The 24,284-nt window shown below is 40.9% G+C and overlaps 1 protein-coding gene across 4 annotated transcripts in view; it reads right to left on the reverse strand.

Annotated features, from left to right (window-relative positions):
• The window catches only part of DENND1A (DENN domain containing 1A), a 502,861-nt gene that overhangs the window by 222,564 nt on the left and 256,013 nt on the right, over positions 1–24,284 (reverse strand). For all 4 annotated transcript variants that reach the window (XM_058524001.1, XM_058524002.1, XM_058524003.1 and 1 more), the window contains one exon: positions 15,970–16,070. In XM_058524001.1, the coding sequence (XP_058379984.1) occupies positions 15,970–16,070 (101 nt within the window). The remainder of the gene's footprint in view (positions 1–15,969; positions 16,071–24,284) is intronic.

A 24,284-nucleotide genomic window follows, 5' to 3' on the forward strand; every position in this document is an offset into this window, starting at 1 on the left:
GGAACTATTATTGCCATGATTACAACAGAAAAAGCAGTTAACAAGGTTGAATGGAGGGCACGACGTATGTCAAAGAAAAAGGATTTTTTACTTGCTGTTTCCTTCAGCCACCAAGAGATGTGATCGAACCGTCCATTCTCATTGGACAAAGTACATGAAGCATGGCCAGCAAGCATCTCCTCCCCATGTGCACACATGCCATCCGATGACACTACAATTCACAGAGCCCCTTCCAACTGCTTCATTCACATAGCACTGGACTGCTAAGTTAATGACTGAGCAAGAGATGAGAACCCAACTCCAAAGGTTTTAAAACCTGGGTGTTATAGATAGATCTCCTTTGGTTTCAGGAGTCTGTGTGCATGTGCATATGTGCACACACACTATAATTTATGATGCTACTTACCAATGACGGACGTGCTAGGCATTATACGAGGAACTTCAAATTCATCTTTCCTAAGTCACACAGCAACCACACCAGGTAGGTGTTTTTCCCCATTTCACAGAGGAGGAAACAGGCCTAGAGAGCTTTAATCACTTATCCAATGCCACAAAACAGTTAACTAGCAAACCTAGGATCTGACTCCCAAGTTTGTTCCTCTGTGCCACACTGACTTCCCTATCGTCAGTACAGTAATACCGTACCTAAAATCCTGTAATACCGAACCTAAAATCCTCAGGCCTACCTCCCACACAATGTTTTCCTTGGGGGTGGAGGAGGGAGGTCAAGGAGTTGGGAGGAAGGGAGCGACTGGTAACTTTTCCCTGTGTCTCTCCGGTATGGGATACATCCTGTGAAAGGTGCAAAGGGAATTTCATGAGCCTAGAGGAAAGACATCTGGCTCAGACTGAGGTGACCAGGTACGTTTCCTCCAGGGCAGCGGTGGGGAGTGGAGATGGACCTACAAGGATGGCTTTCTTGGGGACAGGGTTGAGGAAACAAGGAGTGGTAAGAAATGAGAAAGGAGAGGTTTGCTCCCAAATGAAATAAGGAGTTTAGGCTTTATCCTGAAAAGCAATGGATAGGCAAGGGAGGTTTTTAAACATCAGATGTGCATTTTAAAATTGCTCAAACATTTAAAAATAAGAAAGGGCACAATTTCCTCATTACCATTCAACAAATAAAATTCTTCAAGCAAAAATCCTTCTCCAGAATATGAAATGTCCTCCTTACTACAGATCTCAGCAGTAATGTACCTTGGGAGCCTGTAAAACAGACTTGAATATTAGCAGCACAGTTTGGGAACTATTCTTCTAGAAGACTTTTGTATTTGATAATAGCCAAGAAAGAACTATAGACACAACTGCAGTGAAAGTGGAGTTGTCCTTTCTTGTCTTCTTCTTCTTCTTCTCTCCTTTTTAAAGAAGGTATATGCTGTGCACATTCAGCGTCTCTTCGCTTCTTGGGGCAAGGAAATGCCCTACGATATTTTTTTCCCTTAAACTGTAAACCATTAGTTTAGCTGCCAGCTACGCAAATGCTCAAACTTCCCAGTGCGCCTGGCTCTGCTGTCCAAGCTTTTTCCAGTATACAGTGAAATGAATGTGTTTCTAATTAAGTAGCTTCAGGAACACGACAGCTTCGATGTCAAAAATACAAAGTCTGAACCCAGGCAGGAAGTCTTAAGACTGCAAATGTCTCATCTAGTGGAACCTTGCCTAATGTAATGAAAGGAAGCAGGAAGAGTGCAGAATTCCAGAAAAATGGCCACTTATTAATGTGTCCAGAAGCACAGCCTAACACACAGAAGGGAGAAAAACTCAAATCCATAATATTTAACCAAATCTTATCAACTTTTCCAGCTCCTACATTCAATCATGAAATTGACCAATGACTCTGAGTTTTAATTAGAATTTCAGAACCAAAGTTTCAACAAATGAATTAATGTACAGAAAAAGACATTCAAACAACTGTGAGAAAAAGGTGAAAATAAATACCTATAGCAACAGCCTATGTATAATTTAACACAGGCTGTTACCTGAAAAATAAATATTTTCTAGAATTTTAAATATGTAGGTTTTAACGCCATGCCCTTTTGTCCTGCGATAAAAAAATCAATGATACCTTGGAAGAGAGGAAAAAGGAGTCTCATAGAAGTGATCACAGATTCAAGAAGGCACAAAGTGGGACTCACTCTTCAGTTATCATTAGGTAGCCATTTTTTAAGCCAATGATTTTTCAAAGAGTAATTATGGCCTATCATAGAAATTAAGTTTCTTAGCCAAGTATTGTTAGGGTTGCAACAGCTCTGTATTTAGAAAATATTTAAAATACATTTATTCTGAAATCACAGCAGCTCCACATTTTGTATGAATGCAAATTTGGACAAATACCTTTTACATTGTCATCATATGCTTACAAAGCCTCAAATACTTCCCCGAATCTACTGCATTTTTGCTCTGCAAATATACTAATTACAAATTCCAAGTAGGAAGAGGGGAAAAAAAGAAACCCAGGATCTCTTTAACATCTCAATGTAGCAAATATATAACTGGGTAATTCTAGGTGTGCTCTGAAAACAATTTCGCTTCTCAATATACCTCAACAGTTATTGTAGCTGTTGAATCGTTTTCTTTGAAAACCTCTTTTCTTTGGCTTTTTATTTTGTAAAGAGAAATTTTGAGGGGAAGAACATTCACTCATGATCACATCATCTTAACACAACTACTTTTATTTTTGTATTATTCTCCTCTAATATTGGCCCACATGAACAAACATTTTTATATCTTTGAAATTATAGAGTGCATATATTTTACTGTTTTCTCACCGGCTACATTAACATTTCCCATATTATATATAATCTTTGTGATTATTATTTTAAAGACTACGTAATACTCCACCAAGTATGGAGGTACCATAATTTACTGAACCCCATTCCTAGAGTTAGACATTAAGTTGCTTCTAACTTTTCACTATGAGTAACATTGTAATGAAAATAAACAACTTCATGTGCATGAATTCCCAAACATGGAATTACTAAGTCAAAGGGCAGAACTGTTTTTTCACATCTTTCAGGATTGTAGCAAGGATTAGAGATAACCTATGAAGCACCTACCACAGGAGCAGCCCACGGTAGGCTCGGTAAGTGACTGTCATCATGTCCAAATGCATCTCCTCAAGCCCCTGGCATGGCTGGCACCTCTGGATCATTCTCTTATTCCCAAAGAATAAGAGAATGGGTTCCTGCCTGGGTTCTGATGGATACCTGGCAAACCCTTGACGAGGACGGTTGAGACTCCATGATGAGTGTCAGGCGCTTAACATGCATCATCTCTACACATGGGTTTCCGACTCCAAGCACATTCTCGTGTCACCTGTCTACTTTCTGAGTTCAGTAGGGTTTCTTATCACTTTCCTCAGAAGGCAACCTTTACTCTTGATTTTATGTACCACCAAGAATGCAAAAACTACCAAGAAAATTATGATTCATTACTTTCTTATCATTTAGGATGGCAAATTTTAAAAACCACTTATCACTCTTGGGCATACATTAAAAGGAAAATACAGCAAAATAAAGCGGTTACGCTATTCCTAAAAAGCTTCTTCACAAACGGAGTCCGACTCACGTGAATCATTGTCTGATTCAGAGTCATCAACGTCAAGGTATCCTGACATCAAGGGTGTCTCAGTAACAAAACATAATAAAACTTCATCTACTAGAAGCTATCTTCCTTTGTTAGGTCCTAGAAGAACTTGTTTGTTGTTTTTCAAGAAAATATGAATCAAACATGTGTTTCCCTAATAGCAAATGAACACCATGCTTCTCTGCTCTGGTCCCTTTCAGCATTCACAGTGACTTCACGTTTTAACGCTGAATCTGAGTGCGATTTTGAAGACATTTTAAACGGCAATTAGACTCTACACGTGCAGAACCAACAACGCACATAATTAAATTGAAGCTGTGATAATACTAACAGCTATGACAAAGTCCATGCATAGCCAGGTCGTGACAACTGTGTCACAACTGTCCTATGTCTGACAGCGATTGTGGGATGCCATTGTACATCTCTGAATAGAAGAACAGGATATATCTCTACTAGGCCTTTGTTCTCTGGGAATTACTGCACTGACTTCATCAGTTACATCCTGGAAGAGTAAAAGCTGTTCTTTCTTCCTTCTGCTCTGCAAAGCAAAGGGGTTCTGCTGCTGGTGTCAAAACAGTGACAACATAATGACCTTCACCTGAAAGGTATGTTTAGTTTGAATCCTATTAAGGGGAAAACGAACAAATATTTTTTGAGCTATTATAACCCAGCTGCTTTTAAGTATTACTTATACATAATTCTCAAGGCAACTCTGCAAGGTAGTGCTATTATCCACATTTTCAGAATGGGAAACAGACTCAGAAAGATAAAGTACCCTGCCCAAGGTCACACAGCTAGTAAACAGTGAAGCCATAATTCGAACTCAGTGCTATTGGACTGAGAGCCAGGCTGTGTCCACACTGTCCCACAGCGCTACTCAGTACTTGAACCAAGAGGAAAGGAGTGCTGGTATGCCAAGGAGGCTATTCACCTAGTCCTCTCACAAACTCTGGGACTGTGATGCAGAGCACTTCTCTTACAGGTAAGTCCTGCAGCACGAGCTCATTCCTGGCAATGAACGGGCGTCAATATGGATCTCGCAGACTTATTAAGGGCCCTGTAGTCCCCATTCATTATTACTGCCCTTCACAATTTGTTTAATTCCTTTCCCCCAGATAACTAGAGCCCTCTTAATTATGTTCCCCTGAGGTAAGTGGCTACTAATTGGAAGAGTCAGGTGAAATAAAGGAACACTGGCTGCTCAAATATATAAAATACAGCTGCCCAAGACAAAGGGGGAGGGGAGAGGAGGGGAACAGTGGGTGGGGGTAGGCGGGCCCCCATCCCCAGGTGAGCAACACCTCTTGGATCTCAGGAAGGAACTAGTTTAGAGCTGCCCAGGGATTTGGAAGGTCCACTGTTTTTCTTTTCTTTTTTCCCATATAAATGCATAGTTAGCATTACAATTTACACCTTACAGTACCCACCTCACCTCTTAGAGGCACACCACCTTCTTAACCAAATACCCTGATAGGCGAAGAGGATCCCATAAGTCTTTCCTCAGTTCACCATTTTTAAAGGGAAGGAAAACTCGGAAAGAGGTCTTATTCATTTGCTCCTGCATTTTTTCTTTTCTGAAAAGAAACAAAAGTGTAAACACAGCTTGTCTTAGAGTTTTAAGTTCTGTGCTAAAATAATGAAGCCTGACTGGTAGAGAGGTTCAAGGACAAAAGAATGGGAAAAAACGTGAACAAAAACCATACGACACATCTTGTTGGAGAACACAAATAATCATAGTTTTGGTCTCACTGAGAGTGACCAGATAGATGGACTACAGACCAACAGAATGGCCAATAGGATGGCCAATAGAATGGCAGCCCATAAGAGCAGTCACTGTTCACTGAGCATTTGCCACGAGCCAGCACTGTCAAGCTAAGGGCTCGACAGGCAGCTTTCTCTTGGATTCTCACGACAACACTGTGAGGTAGGTATTACTATTACCACCATTTCACAGGTGAAGAAACGAAGGTTGGGAAGCTAAACAACTCATTCAGATCACACAGCTAATAAATGGCAGAGCTGAGACGAGAACACAAGTCTGTCATGCTAAGATAAAACAAGCTTATTGTTTCCCAGGAGACCAGCATTTGCAAGGATGGTGGAAAGAGGAGTAGAAGGAGGTTAGGAAGTTTTCTAGAACCTGCTCCCTGAGAGCCGGCCAGCAGCTGTGCCAGTCCTAGTCTCCTCCACGTTCTGAACCTGCACTGCCCATCAAGCACCACTGCTCAGAAAACCCCAGCAGTTGCTAATCTCCATTTTAGAGGCTTTTGTCTGCATTGCCCATTTGGCATAAAGCACGTGATAATTTGTAGGGTTAGTCCAGACTCTCAGTCACAGGAAAACTGAACTCTGCTTCTCAGAGTCCACGGTGGTGCCATTTGCACAGCAGGAAGAATAAAGACGGCAGAGCTGCTATGGACTGAGTGCTCACCAAATACCAAGGGCTGTGCAGCAGGCTTTAGTTACCTTATATCATTTAATCCTCAAATAATCCAATTTATACCATCCGTTTTATAGATTAAAAAAGGGATTCTCAGAAACTTGCCCATGGTCACAGTTAATGGTGATTCCAGCCCAAATCCTTCCACTTCCAAGTCTCTTATACTACTCTTGCTTAATAGTAATTTCTCTTAACCATTACATTACACTTAAGAAAAAATGGTTATTTGATAACTAAAGCTGAAACATAAAATAGCAAGTGAACACTTCATAGCCAGAATAAAATTATGTCTGCCTTACTAGCTTCAATGAATGGCTACTCTTTTTTGTTCTAAACAGGGTTTAAAGCTGTTTATATGAATATGTTCAATACGGCAACAAAAGCAGGAAAAGAAATAGGGGCAAAGGGAAAAATCATGAGTAGGGGAGAGGTTAGTACTTCCACTGGGTGCTGTGAGGTTCTGCACACCTGCTGGGATGGACACGGATTTGGCTCTAAGCACTCCAGCCACCAACCCAAAGAGGGAAACAGGCTCGTAACGGGATTCATGGTGTCCACAGGGAAAAATTAACGAGTCACTCAGGAGCTTGAATTTTAAAAAGGCAACCAGGGAGGGGAAAGAGAGAAAGCTAACATCTTATGGTGCATTTATTATGTGCTCAGTGTTTTCCATGTGCTGGTCAGTCAATCAACAAATATTGCTATGTGTCTGGCACCACGCTGGGTGGGGGAGAGAGGAGAGAAAAAACTCCCTGCCTATTTGGAGTTTACAGTTAAGAACAGACATTAAATAAGCATATTACTGTATGTGCGTAAACTGCTGCAAGGAGACTTACAGGGTGCTGTGGGGCGGACCTAAGATGACCTCATTCCACCCATGCAGCAGTCTGGAAAGGCTGATCTCCATAATTTACAGAGGAACCTATGGCTCGAAGAGGTTAAGTGACTTGACAAAGGTCACAGGTGGTGAGAGGCAGAAAATATGGCTTGAAAAGTAGGAGTATGAATGCCATGAGTTAATCAAGGTTTTCTTAGGGGAAAAGGTATTTAACTTCTTGCCTAGTTTCCAACCGGCCCTCCTTGATTTATGAGCAATAGCAGAGGATGAGGATCTGTGATAGGACAGGAGCAATTCTAGACTGGGAGAGGAGGCAGAGACTGCCTAGTTTCCATCTGCAGTTTCTGCAGCCAGAGCACAGGGCTTACAACAGTGGAGGAGCTCAGTGCGCGCAGTGTTGGGCACTGGAGATCGTTTGCTAATGCGAGACACATGTACATCACTGCTGCAGACGGGTGAAAGGCGGAGAGGGAGGACAATGCCCTTCTGAGTGTGGCCCTGGGGCTTCCTGGGGTAACCTTGGGGATAGGGGAGACGCCTTCCAGCGCTCTAAGCCACCGAACCCAACCAAAATGAACACACAAGTGACAAACATAACGCCTAGATGAAAACCTGCAAAGGTCAACATCAAAGCCTGGAGTAGTCCGCCTTGTTGTGCCTCCTCGGTCTACCGGAAGGAGACAGACTTGGAAAACATCAGGAAGGGCTCCACAGCTAAGACCACTGCAGCAGGAGAAGTTAATCACAGAGGAAAGGTCAGGAGACGGGGCTCGCTATTGCCCCAGAGAGTTCAATGAGAACCATAACAGCTAGAGCCAGTCGAAAAACGGAAGTCTCAGGTTATGAGCCACCAGCAGCCCATTAGATCCTTGTAGAAAAGCAGGAATGAAAGAGGTACAAAAAAAATGAGAAGACAAAAAGAAAAAGAGGTTTATGGATAAATAAATGAAGAGAAAGTAACCAAAAAAAAAAAGTGTAAAAGTTGAAAATGCCACTGGTAATAAGAGGAAAAGATTTTCTCTTTTTGTTTTTCAGGACTAAGATATGTTACACGCCAAGATGCATAGCATCCAATTACCTTCTCAGCCTAACCTCTCAGTCTTTCAGATGTTCCAGGGGAAGACAAACCCACATCTATTGAGAGATTATTCCGAGCCTAGCACTATGCTGGTGCTTCATGTATTCTCCCTTGTGTCAATAACTGAGAGAGGCGGGGACACTTATCCCAAAAGCCCTGCCACGAGGTAACTTCCTCCACTGCTGAAGCTTTTGTGACAATGGCATTACACAGTCTGTGGCTCCTGCTCTACTGGTGACTAGGAACGTATCTAGAATGTCTTTGCTGCAGAGACCACTACACTTGTACCTTAGAAGTTCCAGAGTTTTCTAAGTATTGGGTTCAAGACAGGCTCCAAGTCAGGGAGGAGTTAGGAATTACACACAGAATGTGTCATAAGAAATGGAAAAGCAGGCCAAGGCTTGGTCAAACAAGCAGAGGTTAGAGCCAGCTATGTCCCATGGAGGCAGGTCAGAAACTGGGGCAAGGGAGGCAGGCTGCTGCCCCTTACCACATCAGGCAGCAGGAGGGGGACTGGGAAGGTGGGATGTGCAGGGCAGGTCCAGATGCTCAGATGTAGATGCAGCAGCAGAGGAGGTGGACGGCCACAGGTGGGGAGGCTGCAGTCAGAAAAGCTCCCCAAATGGTGGGTGGGCGAGCTGATGACCACCATCCCCAACCAGGGAAGGGTCATTACCATTCCACAGTAAAGGGATCCTGCAAATCTCAGTACCCATCGTGGGAATGTTGATGCTGAGGCTAGATGACAGCTGTCTCCCTGCACTCCTACCATCAGTGCCAGCAAGGGCCCCTCAGAGGGACCAGGCTAAGGGTCTGATGCCAACCATCCATATAGACTACTCATTTTTGTAGAACATTTGCTTTTTGCTGTATATACTTTTGAAAGGTTAAGGTTTTTTTTTTATAAGGATGAATTGCCTTACTAACAACAATAACGAATGTATTAAAAATCTAATGGATCTGGAATTAGATAGTGGTGATGGTTGCACAACTTTGTGAATATACTAAAAACTACTGAATTCTACACTTTTAAAAAGGGTGAATCTTATGGTATATGAATTACATTTCAATTTAAAAAATCAAATGGGGAACTTGAAAAGACAGTTTTCCTATAGAACCTATAGTATAGATAGATATAGATTCCTACAGAATCTATAACATAAATCATGCAAAGAGCCCAGTCTCTTCTTTCTCCCATTTTCCCACCAGGAAGAAAGTTTACTCAGAAATTGCCCAAAGCTTCCTCCAAAGGCTCTTGGCATTTTCAGTTCTGAGTGCTGCTGAAGGAAATGAAAGTGCATCTCGATGCAGGGTTCAGTGACCACCATCATTAACAACTTCTTTTTAGGTGCCTACTTGATGCCAGGCTCTTTATGGACTATATTTTGAGCTATAATCTTGTGGATGAGGAAACTGAGGCTCAGAGAGGTTATGTGACTCACCCAAAGACATATATTCAGTAGGACCAAAGCCAAGATTTGGACCCAGAACTTTGACTTCCAAGCCCGAACTCTTTTCTGCTACTCAGCCTCTCTGTACAAACCTCAGGGTCAAGTTTAGCTGAATATTACTAAGGGGTTTACCTAACAATCTATAATTTCCTTTTGTTCAACCAACACACGTTGTGCACTTCCTAACCATCAGGCCCACCACAGACCCAACTTCCCTTCTCCTTCTGTCTGAAACTGAAATCCTGGTCCTCATTCTCTCCTAGCCCTCCCAGATGAGCTCCTGTTTGCAGTGGTTCCCCCTCCTGAGCAATGGGCCTGTCTTGGTTTCTTGCTGCTTCTGGTTTAAAAAAGAAATCTCTGTTCTCCCACACTTGCTTGGACACCTGAGCTCTTTATGAAGTAGTGTTTTCTCAGATCCAGAACATTCTATAAGCTCCTACCTTCCTATGCCCCATGCCAGGGACATAGTAGGCACTCATGAATACTTGCTGCAAAATAGAAATGACACACAGTTTTTGCTTACTTGTTGGAATTCAATCTTTAACAAAACCTACATAGTCCAGAGTTTGATATATATAAGATAATTTGTCACACCTGTCTACCTAATCCACTTCCATCCTATCTGGATGTTGTGATTTTCAACTGGATTGTTGGGTCATTTATATACACACACACACACATTAATATATATTGACTATAAATAAATAGTAATAACAAAAATAGTTATGGAACACCTCTGTGTATCAGTAGTAATTACTATTCACATTTAACAGAAGAGAAAGCAGGCTCAGAGACCTCAACGCTAGTAAACCAGAACCAAAGCCAGGTTTTTCTGTTTCCACCACACCACACTTGGTTGATTTCTCTCTATGCCACCAAGAATATGAACAATCCCACTTACTTTAGCACCAATTTATTCCCTACGCAAAATTTCATGGCATCAATGAAGATAGATATTAGAATGCACCCAGCTCTGACCATCCAGATGCCATTTCACAGCTGTGTCCAGACTGATGCCCCATCACCCATATGGACTGTGCACCCTGTAATCAGGCATATTTCACACTGTTTGTTAAAAATCCTAGATGAAATACATGATGCAGCACGTGGGGGTTGATTCGGAACTCTACATGCAGCACAGATAAAGAGTCTAGAACTAGTATGTCTCACAGAGAATCTGAGCATGTCCACTCCGAGTGGAAGAATGGCTTCCAGAATCACCTGGAAATGTCAGGAAATACAATGCATTTTACAAAGTCAAATACAAAGTCCAAAGCTTGATTGTACATATCTGATTTAACTTTTTGGTCCAACCATGCCCTCAGAGAGCATCAGCAGTTAGCTACTAACTTGGCTCTTGACCTGGCTGTCCTTCGGGGGAAAACATTAACTTGTCCCAATCTGCTGTGGAAATATTTTATCACGAAGGTAAGTTAACAAGTGTCCAGAATAACCAAATATACAATTCAATTTGGGAATTGATTTGTGGTCCTTATTTAGGACTACTTCTGAATGAGTAACGGAGAAAAAGGAATTTATATGGGAAATATCATATGGCTTCTACTGGGACATTTTATTAGCAACATTTAATTAGCATAGTGCTTGGTACACAGTACGTGCTCTATAAATATTTGCCAAATGAATGAATGATTAATGAAGGATAACATAAGTCTACAATTAGCAAGTCACCAAGAAGCGTCCACGAAGAATTTTTTGACAAAAATCTTGGTGATGGGTACAACTTATTCTCTAACACTCTGGAGGATATTAGTAAGGAAAGCTTTCATATCAATGGCCCTGGATTTCAAGTGCAGGCTCTGTCATTTTTTAGCTGTATGATAGTGGGTAAGTCACTAAACCTCTCTGACCTTCAATTTCTTAATCTATACAATGGAGCTACTAATATTTACCTTATGAATTGATTTTGAAAATTTGCAATAATGTTTACAAAGAGCTTGACAAACACTGTACTCAACAGATGGTGATTATTATTATGAAATGGAACGCTGATTCTCATCAGCAAGTTAATCTTTTTGCTCCAGAAATGGGAAGGCTCTCTCAACACTGGCCATGGTCAGGGCCACCATCAGCCAAGGTAGGGAACATTCTCATTGTCACTTGCAAAGTCAAGAGAACAGCACAGATCTGAAGTAGAAAGGAACCAGCAGCACATGTTTTTAAATATTCATAAGGGCTGGAAATGTCTTACTCCTTTCGTTTTCTCTGCCATCTGCTTTTGTTTCTTTTCTTTTCATTCTTATGCCACAGCTGCAAATGAAAACAACCATACAATAACTCAAGTTAAATAAAAAAAAAAAAATCAAAATAAAAACAATCTGAGGGGTAAAAAGAGAAGATGAATTATAAAGTTTTTCCTGAGCTCACAAGGCAACAGAAGCAAGAATAACGTCTGATGTGAGTTAGACCTTCTGGAAACTAAAATCCATATCCCATGTTTATAATAACCATTATGAGAGCAACCACCATTTACTAAATGGCCCCTATGTGCCACTTGACGACCAATATCTCTAATTCCAAAAGCCACTCTTCAAAGTAGGTAATTAAACCCATTTTACAGAAAAGAAATGGCAGATCAGGGAGGTAAAATAGATTTTTAATGATTGCAGAGCTAATAAGAAATGAAACTGAGATTTGAATCCAGGTCTCTGTGAATCCAAAGCCCAGGCACTTTCTCTATCACCCTCTCCAAAAATGGGAAGGGACATCAAAAAATTAATTATGGAAATATTTAGGGCAGACCATTTGTACTAAACTGATCTATTCAGATAATTAAAATCTGTGATTATAGCTCTAATTAAAGTTAACTCAGATAATTGGTTGTTGTATTTGTGAATGTGCAATTAGAGTCTTCCACATAATTGTGGGGTTTTCAGCATCATACTTCCCGTTTATTCATTGCATCCCAGAGCTTTGCTCTACTGGCCTCTGTTCTACCAAAGGCTGCATTACAGCTCTTAGGGTCTCTGGGCCCAAGGACCAGGACCTATGACACCAATAGCAGGGTCTAGGCTCAGCTCCATTTAACACGTCTTTGTCCAGAAGTCAATGAGCACCTCTTCTTCAAGCGTCATGTGAAAAGCTCTTACAGCCTACACTGTTGTCCTGAAAACTCCTAGCAGCATGTACCTGAAGAAAAACTGGCAGCAGTGGTTCTCATGTGTTAATTACACTTGCGAAGTCTATTATGCATAGAAAGGGCACCTGCTGGCAGTGAAAATGACTAGAATCTGCCCTTCCTGTGCAGTGAGTAAATTGAGAGTTCATTTCTACAGAAGATAATAGTTTGCAGATTCCATTTCGTGTATCCCCTGCATGGGGACGTACTTAACATTTAAATCATCTGCAGAGGAACAAATCTCCTTCAAATTTACATGTTTCAGCCTCCTAGCACTTTACTTAAAATGCTAGTTATCCCTGCTGGCTCTTACCACCAAGGATTAAACTCAACGGCGGTGAAAGTCACCAAGCACAGTAGAATGAAGTTATTAGCATTGACTCCAATTTCATGACATTTGTAGTTTCTGACCAAAGCAGGGGTAGCAGGCTGAAGGTGATCACATCAAGCCTGGAACAGAGGATTTGGTTTTTCTCTTGGGGTCTTTTATTTCACCATTCTTACATCTTGCAGCTAACAAACAGATACCAATCCCCACCGGCCTGCAATCATCCTTCAGTTAAATGTCAAAAAGTTCTTGCATGAAAACAAGAGACTGAGAGAGACGGCCATCACACAGACAGACACTTCCCAGATGGAACCTCCTCACCAAGCCTACTCAGACTCTGAAAAACACAAGGCTTAACTTGGAGTTTTGGGAGTGGAGGTTTGGGATGATGAGGGCTTAGCAGCCTTCCGTGCCCAGTCTTCCCGTCTGTGTTAGACCAGCCACCATCACGGCTCTTGGTTAGGCTGGTGACACAGCTCTTGAGAAGGCTGGAGTTAGGGAGGAAGCTGAAAAGAGATCTCGGATCAGCTTCCACAGGGAACAGTGAAACAGCTAATCAATCCTCTAAGCAAACCAGCAAGGAGGGCTGGGACGTGAGACGTCAGCTGGAAAGAACAAGTGGCTACAATACATACTGGCTTTTTTAAAACAAAACTTTTCAATTATAAAAACTAAATTTTTTCATTGCAGACACATTTGAAAATATGGAAAATAAAATAAAAATCATGCAGAATCCCTCTCCCTCTTCTCCATTATAGATCATTGTCAACATTTTGGTGTATTTCCTTCCAGACTTCTGCCCCTCTATACGTATGTACGTGTGTGAGTATATACATGAGTATATACATGAGTATATATGCGTATCTAATTTTTGTGTTATATACATACATATAATTGTTTTTATAAAAATGTGATTATACAGTACATAACATGTATATTGGGGCACATTACTAAACCTCTTGGGGTCTTGGTTTACTGATCTGTGAAAGGAGCTAATAATACCTGCCTTACAGAGCTGCTGGAAGACTTAAATGAGATCACAGACGTAAAGGAGACGGTCCGGTGACTGGGGCACAGGAGATGTTCACCAATGGCAGCTATTGTTATCACTGATGCAACCGACAGAGCATCTTCTTCTCCACAATTTTGGGAATGTAAGCTGCTGGTTTTAAAGTAGGTAACAATTGAGCAACCAAAACTTTCCAAATAATGGAAAGTTAAAGCTGTACTATTTGGGAGGCAGAGGGACTACAATGACTCTCCCAGCTCTACCAATCACTGCACAGAGCATCAAGACACACAGGTGAGTCTCTTCCAGGGAGAACTCTAAAGTTTCCCCTTAGAGCACATGTCTGGGGTGAGGTGTAGGGGGGTTTGTGTCTCTCTCTGTTGGGCATGTGTCTGGATGGGTATGTGCCTGGGAGGATGCCGTATGTCATGGGGGGTGTGGCAGCAGGTTCTCTGTGCTAAGGGGACTGAGCATTGCTGTGAGTCTGTCTTAGGGGACATACGTCTCCTTTCCTACTTTTCCTGTGTGTCCCCTTCACTATCTCCCTTCCACCTTCCTCGGGTGTGTGTTTTGTTCTTTCTTTCCCTCTCTCACTCCCCTTTCCTTCTTCTTCCTCTCTGAGCGTCAGAGTCTGCCTCTGCCCAGCCCCCCAATCTTTCATTCGAACAACAACAAACACTACTGGACGGCAAACACGGTCCTTTCCTTTGAGATACAGGACAGTGGAAAAAAACCCAAGAAAGTTGGTTCAAAAGCTCAAAAGGAGCAGCAAATCTAAGCAGAGGACTTGCTCCTTAATCTCATGAGAGGTGAGAGAAAGGTGAGAGAAAGGTATGGATAAAAAGACCCACCTTGATAAGAGAGATACATAATAAAGAGAAAAATGAGCCAATTCCCTTAGTGCTATGCACTAGAGAGGGCTGCTGATTTTCACTTGACAGCCCTGAGCCACATCTTTGTTGAACCCATGGCTTCTTGGGATGAGGGTGAGCTCAACACACTCAAATCAGGAGTACTGTGGATTACCTTTAAGCTCCCAGGACAATTTGACTACCTGGGTGAACCTTTTCAGTGAGAGGATTACAAAAGAGGCTGGACATCCCAGCAAAAATTATGACTGACCTGGACTCAATCACTCTGAACCAATGGTAAATGTGCTGAGTCATCTGTTCTTATGCAACAGGGCTGTGACCCCTCAAATGGGTCCCTTTCCCCTGAAGCTCTCAATTTTGAGCAGGCAGTGCGGTGCTTTTTCCTACATATGTATAGTGCTCCCTTATCAACTTCTGCTGACTTGAGCTGTCTGGAGACAATGTCTTTAATCATATTACACTAGAGAAAGAAATTATTCGTAATGAAAATGGTTCCAAATCAGTCACAGAGACAGTCTTTTTTGGTAATCTATTAAAGTGACGAGGACGATGCTTCTGCAGAAACATTTACTGAGCACCTACCATGAGCCAGCTTTTCTACATAGTGTCCCTTCATCTGTTACATCATTTCATCCTTATATAATTATGGATAGAAAAACTTCATTTTGCAGATGAGGAAACAGTCTTAAGCCAAGTGACCTGCCCAAGGTGGCAGAGCTGACTCTAAAGCCAACCTGCCAGCCTGCCCACCTTTTTGCCTTCCTTCCTCCCACTAAAACACATTTCACTGAACAGTGAGATTCCCATCCAAAGACTTCAGAAGGTTTTGAAGTCTAGCTTCTGCTCCCAAACCACAGCTGAGAGGATGTCTTACAGAATGTGCCGGGGCATGGCTGAAACTTGAAGACCTTGGGGATCTCAGTTGTTCTCATCACCAGTTTCTAATTTGTCTTAGGAAAAAAAATCACACAATTATTTGGTGCTTTGTTTCCCCAAACTGAGAAATGGAAAAAGTACTATCTACTCACTTGAACTCTTAAGAATGCCATGACACACATCAAAGCTTTTTGGAAACAAAAGGGCCATGCAACCAGGTAGTCTAAAATTCCTATCATTCTGAAGTTAGTATTTTTAATTTAGAGTCACCAATTGCATTACAAGTTACAGATCTAACACTCTTGGTCAGTTTCTGGAGAAGGAAAAGCAGAAGACAGGGTAAGCAGCGGCCTTACCAGCAGTAGTCCAGCAGATGCGGAGGCAGGACGGGGATGTACACGTGCTGCCAGAACATGGGGTAGAGCATCGCAGCAGACCCGTGGATGCAGGCAGTCAACTGCAACAGAAGCAAATCTGAGATTCAGAGCTAAAAGTGAGGAGACACTATAACTTGAGTTCAGCAATAAAATTAAATACATATTTAGCAACATATTCAAAATTATAAGTTAACTCAATTACCCTAATTCAAAATTAACAAGAGCTTGCTTTTCTGAAAAACCTATTTTTTTTTTCCTGATTATGAAGCCAATGCACAATGACAGTAGAAAATTTAGAAAATGGAGAAAGGGATAATTTAACATTTTGGAGTATTACATACATATGCACTTATATTTCTTTTTCTAATAAAATTGGGATTACTATAAATATAGTGTTCATTTGCTCTTTCTCTTAAGTTAACATTACTTGCTGGCATTTTCCCCTGTCTTTAAATATTCTTAGAAAACATATCTTTTAATGACACTCAATGAATTACCCATAATTGACCACTCCTCTACCATTAAGTTATATAATCAGATCAGGTCAATAATTTTCATATATTGTTCCTAGATGTAGAATTCAGAGACAAAGCTTATAAATATTTTATGGCACTTAATAAACAATATAATAAATGTGTTAATATAATAAACAGATGATGGATGGAGGCTCTTCACACACCCCCAGTCATATACAGGGATGCCTGGCTCCCTGCACTTCACCAGCACTAAGAATTCTAGTCAAGTTAGTAGCTTTAAGACTGTATCTATTTTCATTTTATTTTTATTTCGCTGATCATGACTGAGGCTGAAATCTTGTCATATGTTTCTTGACTATATTTCTTAGGTAAATAGTCTATTCATATTCTTAGTCCACTTTTTCTAATGAGTATTTTTTTCTTGATTTACAGGCAAATGCTGGATATGCAAAGGATACTAATCTTTTGTAATGTTCTTGAAAATAATTTATTTTTATTTAATTTTCTTTGAATTTTTGGGTGAAGAGAATGTTTAAATAATTACACACGCAAATATTTTCCTTTGTGATGGTTTCCACTGCTTTTATACTAAGAAAGTCCTCCAAATTTTTTCTCAGCCTTAAACTCTTTAATCCATCTGGAATTAATTTAGGTTTAAGGAGTGAGGTGAGAATTTATTTTTTCCACATAGTTAATCAATTGCCCCAGCACTGTTTACTGGCTAATCCTTCCTCTCCCTATTCCTTTGAAATGTTCTTATTTCATATTCCTTTTTTTTTTTTCTTAAAAGCTAGACACATTATACAACCAGTATTGATACAATTAATTCAATAAAAATTTAGGAAACAAAGATAGAATGGAATAAAATTGCTACAAAATTCAGTATAGTGAAAGAAGGAAAAAACCAACACCTTTGGAGATATGGCTCTGAAGTGACAAAAGCCAAGAACACATGTTTCTTTCTGTCTTTTTTCTTTAATGTTTTTTTGGTTTCTGGGAACCCTGTTCCCATGAGGACTTTGCCTCTTTTGGAAGCTGTTAACTGGTCTTTGCTGACAGAAGGACATTTACGTGGCGAAAGAGTGATGTGCCAAGGCCCAGTTAAGAGAATCCCAGAGGTTAGTGTAACATGAACAGCTTTAAATTGGATATTCTGCTGATGTCTCACAGTTGTGAGAGCTGTGTATTAAATCCAGGCCACTACTTTCCCCTCCTCCTTTTCCCTCCAGTCCCTGTTCCTTAAATCAGGTGCATGCCATGAACAGGAGCTGATCCAGCAAGCTCTCAGGATCTGTTCCCAGCGACTCTGCCAAGGCTTGTAGGTTTAATTCATCTTTTCTCAATCCATTTTGGTAGGTTTCCGTACAAAGGAGGCTGTCTGTCATATTATACACGACTAATCTCTTCAGGGTTAGGAGAGATAAAAAATCTTTGCTGGTGCTGAGTAAGTGGAAAATGAACCAATTTTGCTCCAACTCCACCCTGAAGTCATGCTGGAGGGTTACACCGGCCTCGGGCCCCAGCTCTTTCTGCCCATCCTTTACCCAGCTGCCAAAGTCCCCTTCCTCAAGCGCATGTCCGGTCATGTAACATCCTACTTGGAGGCTTTGGGGACATGCCCGGAACAGGCACGTCTCTATCAGCTCTCAGTCTACTTGTAGAACAGCATCTCCAGCCACAATCTCTACTGCTTTCTCCAAGTTTACCCTTGGAGTAATCATTTGCAGATTTAGGAGTAGTTATGTACTCCTTTTCCTCCCTTCTCTCTTTTCACTCATCCCCTTAACTGGCCCAGATTTGTGTCCATAGCAAACTCCTCTTCCCTCAGGTTCTGCACAAGCACTACTGTCTTCTGCAAAACCTTGCATGGCTCCCCTGGGCATATGCCCCTACTATTAATGGGACTATAACTTTCTGTATGTTTGTCCTCTCACTGTCAAGTAAGGAAAGGCCCTGTTTCTCTTTTCCTCTCCATGTTCTCAGTGGCATGTTCTCCATAAGTTCTCCATGTTTTCCATAAGTGCTGGATAATGCAACATTTCTTGAGTAAGTAAAAGACAATTCCTACTAAGAATATCACAATATAAAGAGTTAGTGGCTTGGCTTTTAACAGTATTGGACCAACATTTTCATTAGTCTCACAGAGTGGGGAATATGGCTCAAATTCCAAAATAATAATAGCAAGCTTAGACACATAAATATGCCACTTTTGGAAAATCAAGTCAATGGATTCGTTCATCCATTCATTCAATAATATGCCTACTCTATAACTCTACAACACATCAAATAAATAAATAGAAGCACTTTAAAATCTATATGGTGCCATACAAATGTAAGGTATCATCACAGGAATTCATTTGTAATTCCCTTCGAAAAACTCATTCAATAGAATGTTCCTGATTGAGACAGCACTTGATTACCTACCTCTTTTTAGCTTAAATTGGTTTGAGTCAAAATTCTATTTCAAGCAATAAAGTGGCAGAGATCTTATCTTCAGACAATGTTCTTTTCATATCTCCTTAGCCTCAGAAAACCCTACCAAGCTAAATGCCAAGGCTTTAAAATTACTTATCTCTCACAAAAATCAAACTTTCATGGTGCGTGATCATCATTTTCACTGAAGATTTTCTAAGGGCAAAATTTCTACAATTGAAGTAAAATTTACTCATTTGATCAACAAACAAAAACAAAAGAGAATCATTTGGCTCTTTTCCAAAATACTAAATGGCACAAACAATGTGCATTGTTACTTAGGAACAATGGTTAAGTTGACTACAAGAAAAGTGTTACGATATATCTATGCTTAATCAGAAATAACATATTATGTCCTGTAAATCATCATTAGTCATTTATTTTAAAAATAACTCTAAAACCAAGCTCATTTAAAAAAATAAAGGTCCTAAAGGCCTATGCTCATTCCTTACAGAATACAAAATTTAAAAGTAATGAAGTACACAATTTGGACTGTAGTCAACAAAGGGGTATTGTGAATATTTAATCGAAGTGCAAGTTGAGGAAAATGATCCTATCAAAATCTCACTCAGTGGGAGAATAGAAAGATAGTATGTGTAAAATTTGCCCAAAGTCATTAGTCACAATGAATATTCATCAGAAGCCAATTATCAATCCCATTTAATGACACCCCAAAAGATTTTGCCCTGAAGCAGCTGAATAGTCTAAGACTCCAGACAAAACTAGACAAATTATACAGCCAACAGCCAGTCTAGCCAGGACACAGATTGTAAAGTAAACCACTGGTGGGATTTTGGAAGCACTTCTAGCAAATTCTGTCCTCAATTAAAGGTGCACAAGGTCACTTCTATCTTGGAACTTTCTATACGGCTCCATCAGTTTTCTCTGAGGCAAAGGGAGAGAAAGGGAGAAGGCAGTGGGATAGGACACGCATGGAGACTGATCAATGACAGAGTTTGAAAAATCACAGACACATTTTTTTTCAGTTTAAGGTATTTCTCAGATATAATGCCCAGCCTGTCACAATCTTCGATTCCAATGCCTCAGCTGATTCCTAATGTAGCTCTGCAATTTAACATAGAATAAAAGTAAGAGACACTCCCCCCCCCTCGAAAAAAAGAAAGAATCCCAACAGTGAATAGGCCAGGCACTATGTCGGGGGTTTAAGATCTTGCAAAGCAGTGTTTTATAGGGGTGTGTGCATGTGTGTTTACATACATACATACTCATCACCACATTTCACAGATAAGAAAACAGTCTCAGAAGTGAAATAATCTTCCCGAGGCCACACAGCTAGTAAGTGACAGAACTGGGATTCATATCCAGGTCTGTCAGACTATAATGGCCTCTGTGTTTCCAAAATATATAAATTAACTAAAAAAATGTTTTGAGTGTCTACCCTGTGCCCATACACTGTGCTGAGGATTCTGAACTCAATGAGATATTGTCCCCATCAGCAGGGCCAAATTATGTAGAAATGCATTTGCCTTGCTCTTAGATGACCAAATATCTAGGGCTAAATACCAATTAACAAAAAATAATCATTTTTAAAACAAACACGGATCTGATCATTTCCTGGGGATTAGTTACATTTAACTAAGGTGTTACAGCATCTTTAATCCACAGGAAATTCCAGACAATGAAGTAATGATTGTTAGCCAAAGAGAAAGGCACACCTACATCTCAATTTGGCACATCTATTTGACAGTCTGGCTTTCTGTCATGTTCCCTTTCACATACTTACATGGAGTTTCCACTAACTCTCTTTTTGATCTGAGTAACCACTGCATCTCCTGGGTCTCAATTTCTCCTCTTGGAAAACAAAAGGCTGGACTACATGATCCCTGAGCCCTCTTCTAGCTTTGACAACTTATGATCTAGAGGAATTGCCATCCCTCGACATGAAAAATGCTCCTCCCTCTGCCCCAGCTTACCTTCTTCAGCTATACTAACTAAGCATAAGTAATACAGGATCCGTCTCAAAGCTGGTCTTGCTTTCTCATCTCTGCAGCCACACGGGCCCACCTGGAATTCATGTGCTGTCGAGGAACCAGCACCTTTCAGCCACCCCATCTCCATCACCTGACTGTGGAGGGCATAACCTTCCTCTGTGCTTGGCCCCCAACACTCTGAAGATTTCAGAGGTAAATGATCTTAGGATACCAGACGCATGAGGCTAAAGACGTGAGCTCCTCAAGGACAGAGACCACATTCGATTTCCTCTCCCTATCTCTTACTATGCTTGACACAGAGCAGGTGCTAAGAAAATGTTTGGGTAATGTTAGAATGGCTCCAGCTTAACATTATGAGGAATGGTAGGCAAGATTACCAGACATTTAACAAATTGCAATTGCTTAATAGATCACAACTAGAAGCTGTAAATTTCTAAAAGGTATTGCGAATCCAAGTTCTAAAAGCTAAGAGAGGGGGCCGGCCCCGTGGCTTAGCGGTTAAGTGCGCGCGCTCCGCTACTGGCGGCCCGGGTTCGGATCCCGGGCACGCACCGACGCACCGCTTCTCCGGCCATGCTGAGGCGGCGTCCCACATACAGCAACTAGAAGGATGTGCAGCTATGACATACAACTACCTACTGGGGCTTTGGGGGTAAAAAAAACGAGGAGGATTGGTAATAGATGTTAGCTCAGAGCCGGTCTTCCTCAGCAAAAAGAGGAGGATTAGCACGAATGTTAGCTCAGGGCTGATCTTCCTCACAAAAAATAAAAAAAAAAAATAAATAAATAAAAAGCTAAGAGAAGAAAAAATCAGGTGATCACAGTCATTCTTCACATCCTAGTTAAGAATGTTAAAAGATCAAACTGACACCTACTTCATCACAGGGTTAGAAGCATTTGGATTTCTCCTCTCAACCCAAACATCAGGAAATGGATAAAACAAAGAGTACAGAAAGAGTACCAGACTACTAACTTTAAAGCTGAGTCCTTTTTAAGTCCACTCATTTCAACCAATAATCATCCTATGTCGAACAGTTGTAGAAAATGTGTGTTTTGTAGAAGTTGTTAGCTTTCTCAATTTGAGAACTAGATTCTTTTATTTAACTATAAACCATCTTTGTAGTCATCAGGAAATAAATGGTGCCATGATTCAAACAGTGTTGTGGACTTTGTTTGTTTTTGATTTTTACCTATTCTCAAATGGAAAACCCACTATAAGATTAGCAGAGTTTTAAGTAAAATCTGCAGGGACTCTGTAAGTTAACCTACTCCACCCTTCTAAGAGTATAAGAAAAATCTTTAATTATAAATGGTTGAACCATGTTCAAATTGTGTTTACTATATTTAGTGAGGGTAGAGTTGGCTTTTAAGAAGCTATCAAAGATGCTTTAGCAGAAAGGCAACTTAGAAAGCATCAGAAATCAAAGACCGTCAGCTAGTCTAGACAGATGCCAGACATGCAAGTGAAAAGGAGGAAAAGAGCAAAGGATGCCCCGCTTTTCTTAGAAGTCAAAATGTAATGCTTCTTTATTTTTTTTGGAGGGGGCAATATTTCTTCAAGTAGTTTTTCTTTTACTTGGGTGGAACTTATCCTACCTCTTGCTTCTCCACTATCCTCTAGGGAAAGGGGGGGGGGGAACCAACACACCAACATGGAGTTGAGTTGAGTGCCTTCCACTAAGAGCAAGATCATCCAGTCAAGAGGAAGCTTTCTCAGGCAATCACCTGCCTACCTACTCAATCACTTCTCTCTCTCTTTTTTTTTAAAGCTATCTACTAGCTAGAGTAATTACAGTAAGTTATTAACCAGGGCAACAAGCTTTCATGCCAAGATTTGACACTTCAAAACTGCCAGAGAAAAGCTTTAGCTACCAAGGCAGAGGCAGAAACAATGATATGGCAAACTACAGTGTAAATAAGCTTGTAGTACTATGAGTGAGGAAACTTTAGACTTTTTTTTAAGATGAAAAAGAAAAAGGCAAAGTTACATTGGGATTGATAACAATTCATTTAAATACAGGATCAGCAAGGTGCTGCCACTCCTCCATTCTATGACAGACAGTACTAACTGACCACGGAGTCAGGACATGGCCTGAGGATCCCTGTGAACATGAACCATTGTCAACGCATCCAAGCTGGCACTCAAGAAGAAATCCATTTGCCACCTCAAGTCTAGTATAAGTGGATATCTATATTTTTTTGAAAATACTTCTAAGATCATAAATTTATATTTAGCTAATTTACACTATTGCTTCAATGAAGAATCACATTTTTTATATATATATATATTTGTGTGTGTGTGTGTGTGTGTGTGTGTGTGTGTGTGTGTGAAGATCAGCCCTGAGCTAACATCCATGCTAATCCTCCTCTTTTTGCTGAGGAAGACCGGCTCTGAGCTAACATCTATTGCCAATCCTCCTCCTTTTTTTCCCCCCAAAACCCCAGTAGATGGTTGTATGTCATAGTTGCACACCCTTCTAGTTGCTGTATGTGGGACGCCGCCTCAGCATGGCCAGACAAGCGGTGTGTCAGTGCGCGCCCGGGATCCGAACTCGGGCCGCCAGTAGCGAAACGCGTGCACTTAACCTCTAAGCCACGGGGCCGGCCCAAGAATCACATTTTTTAAAAGAAAGAAAGTATAACTGAACATGGGATCATGAGTACCTATCTGTCAGGTATCAATACACAGAGAAGAAACTAAGGAACCTTTAGGTGGTAGGAGTTATTAGATTTGAAGGCATGGGGGTAAAAAAAAAAGAATTTCCCCTGTAGATTTTTGTCAAGCACATCCAACCTTAGAAAGTGACAGTAAACTCAGAAAGACTAAAGCTATAATACAGCCTCCACCAGGACCACTTAACTTGGCATTTACTATCTGCCAAGCACTGTTCTAAGTGCTCAACATGTATTGAACTCACTTAATCTTCACAACAACCGTATAAGGTAGGTAGCATTATTATCTCCATTTTAGAGAGGAGGAAACTAAGGTTCCTAGACGTTAAGGACTTTGTGCAAGGTTGCAGAGCTAATGGCAGAACTAGGATAGGAAGTCTAGGGAGTCTAGCTCCAGAGCGTGCGCTCTTAGCTCACAGGAAAGGGCCTCTGTGCTATGATCTGTATTAATCTGACAATTACTAAGTATCCACTATGTGTACCGCCATGCCCTCAAGCAATTTAAAATAGAGAGAGAAAGATCAAAATGCAAACAATCAACTTCAACACAAAAGCATTATGAAAGAAGTGCTATAATAGAGGTTCAAGTGTGTTAGCATATAAAGAAGGAATCATTAATTCCGCCTGGGGCAAGAATCAGGCTTGCTTCCCAGAAAGAGAGGCATCAGAGCAGAGCCTGGAAGGATGAAGATGATAAGCTGTTAGTCCTCCTCCCTGGGAG

Source organism: Diceros bicornis, chromosome 28 (assembly GCF_020826845.1).
Source record: "Diceros bicornis minor isolate mBicDic1 chromosome 28, mDicBic1.mat.cur, whole genome shotgun sequence".
Lineage (NCBI taxonomy): Eukaryota > Metazoa > Chordata > Mammalia > Perissodactyla > Rhinocerotidae > Diceros > Diceros bicornis.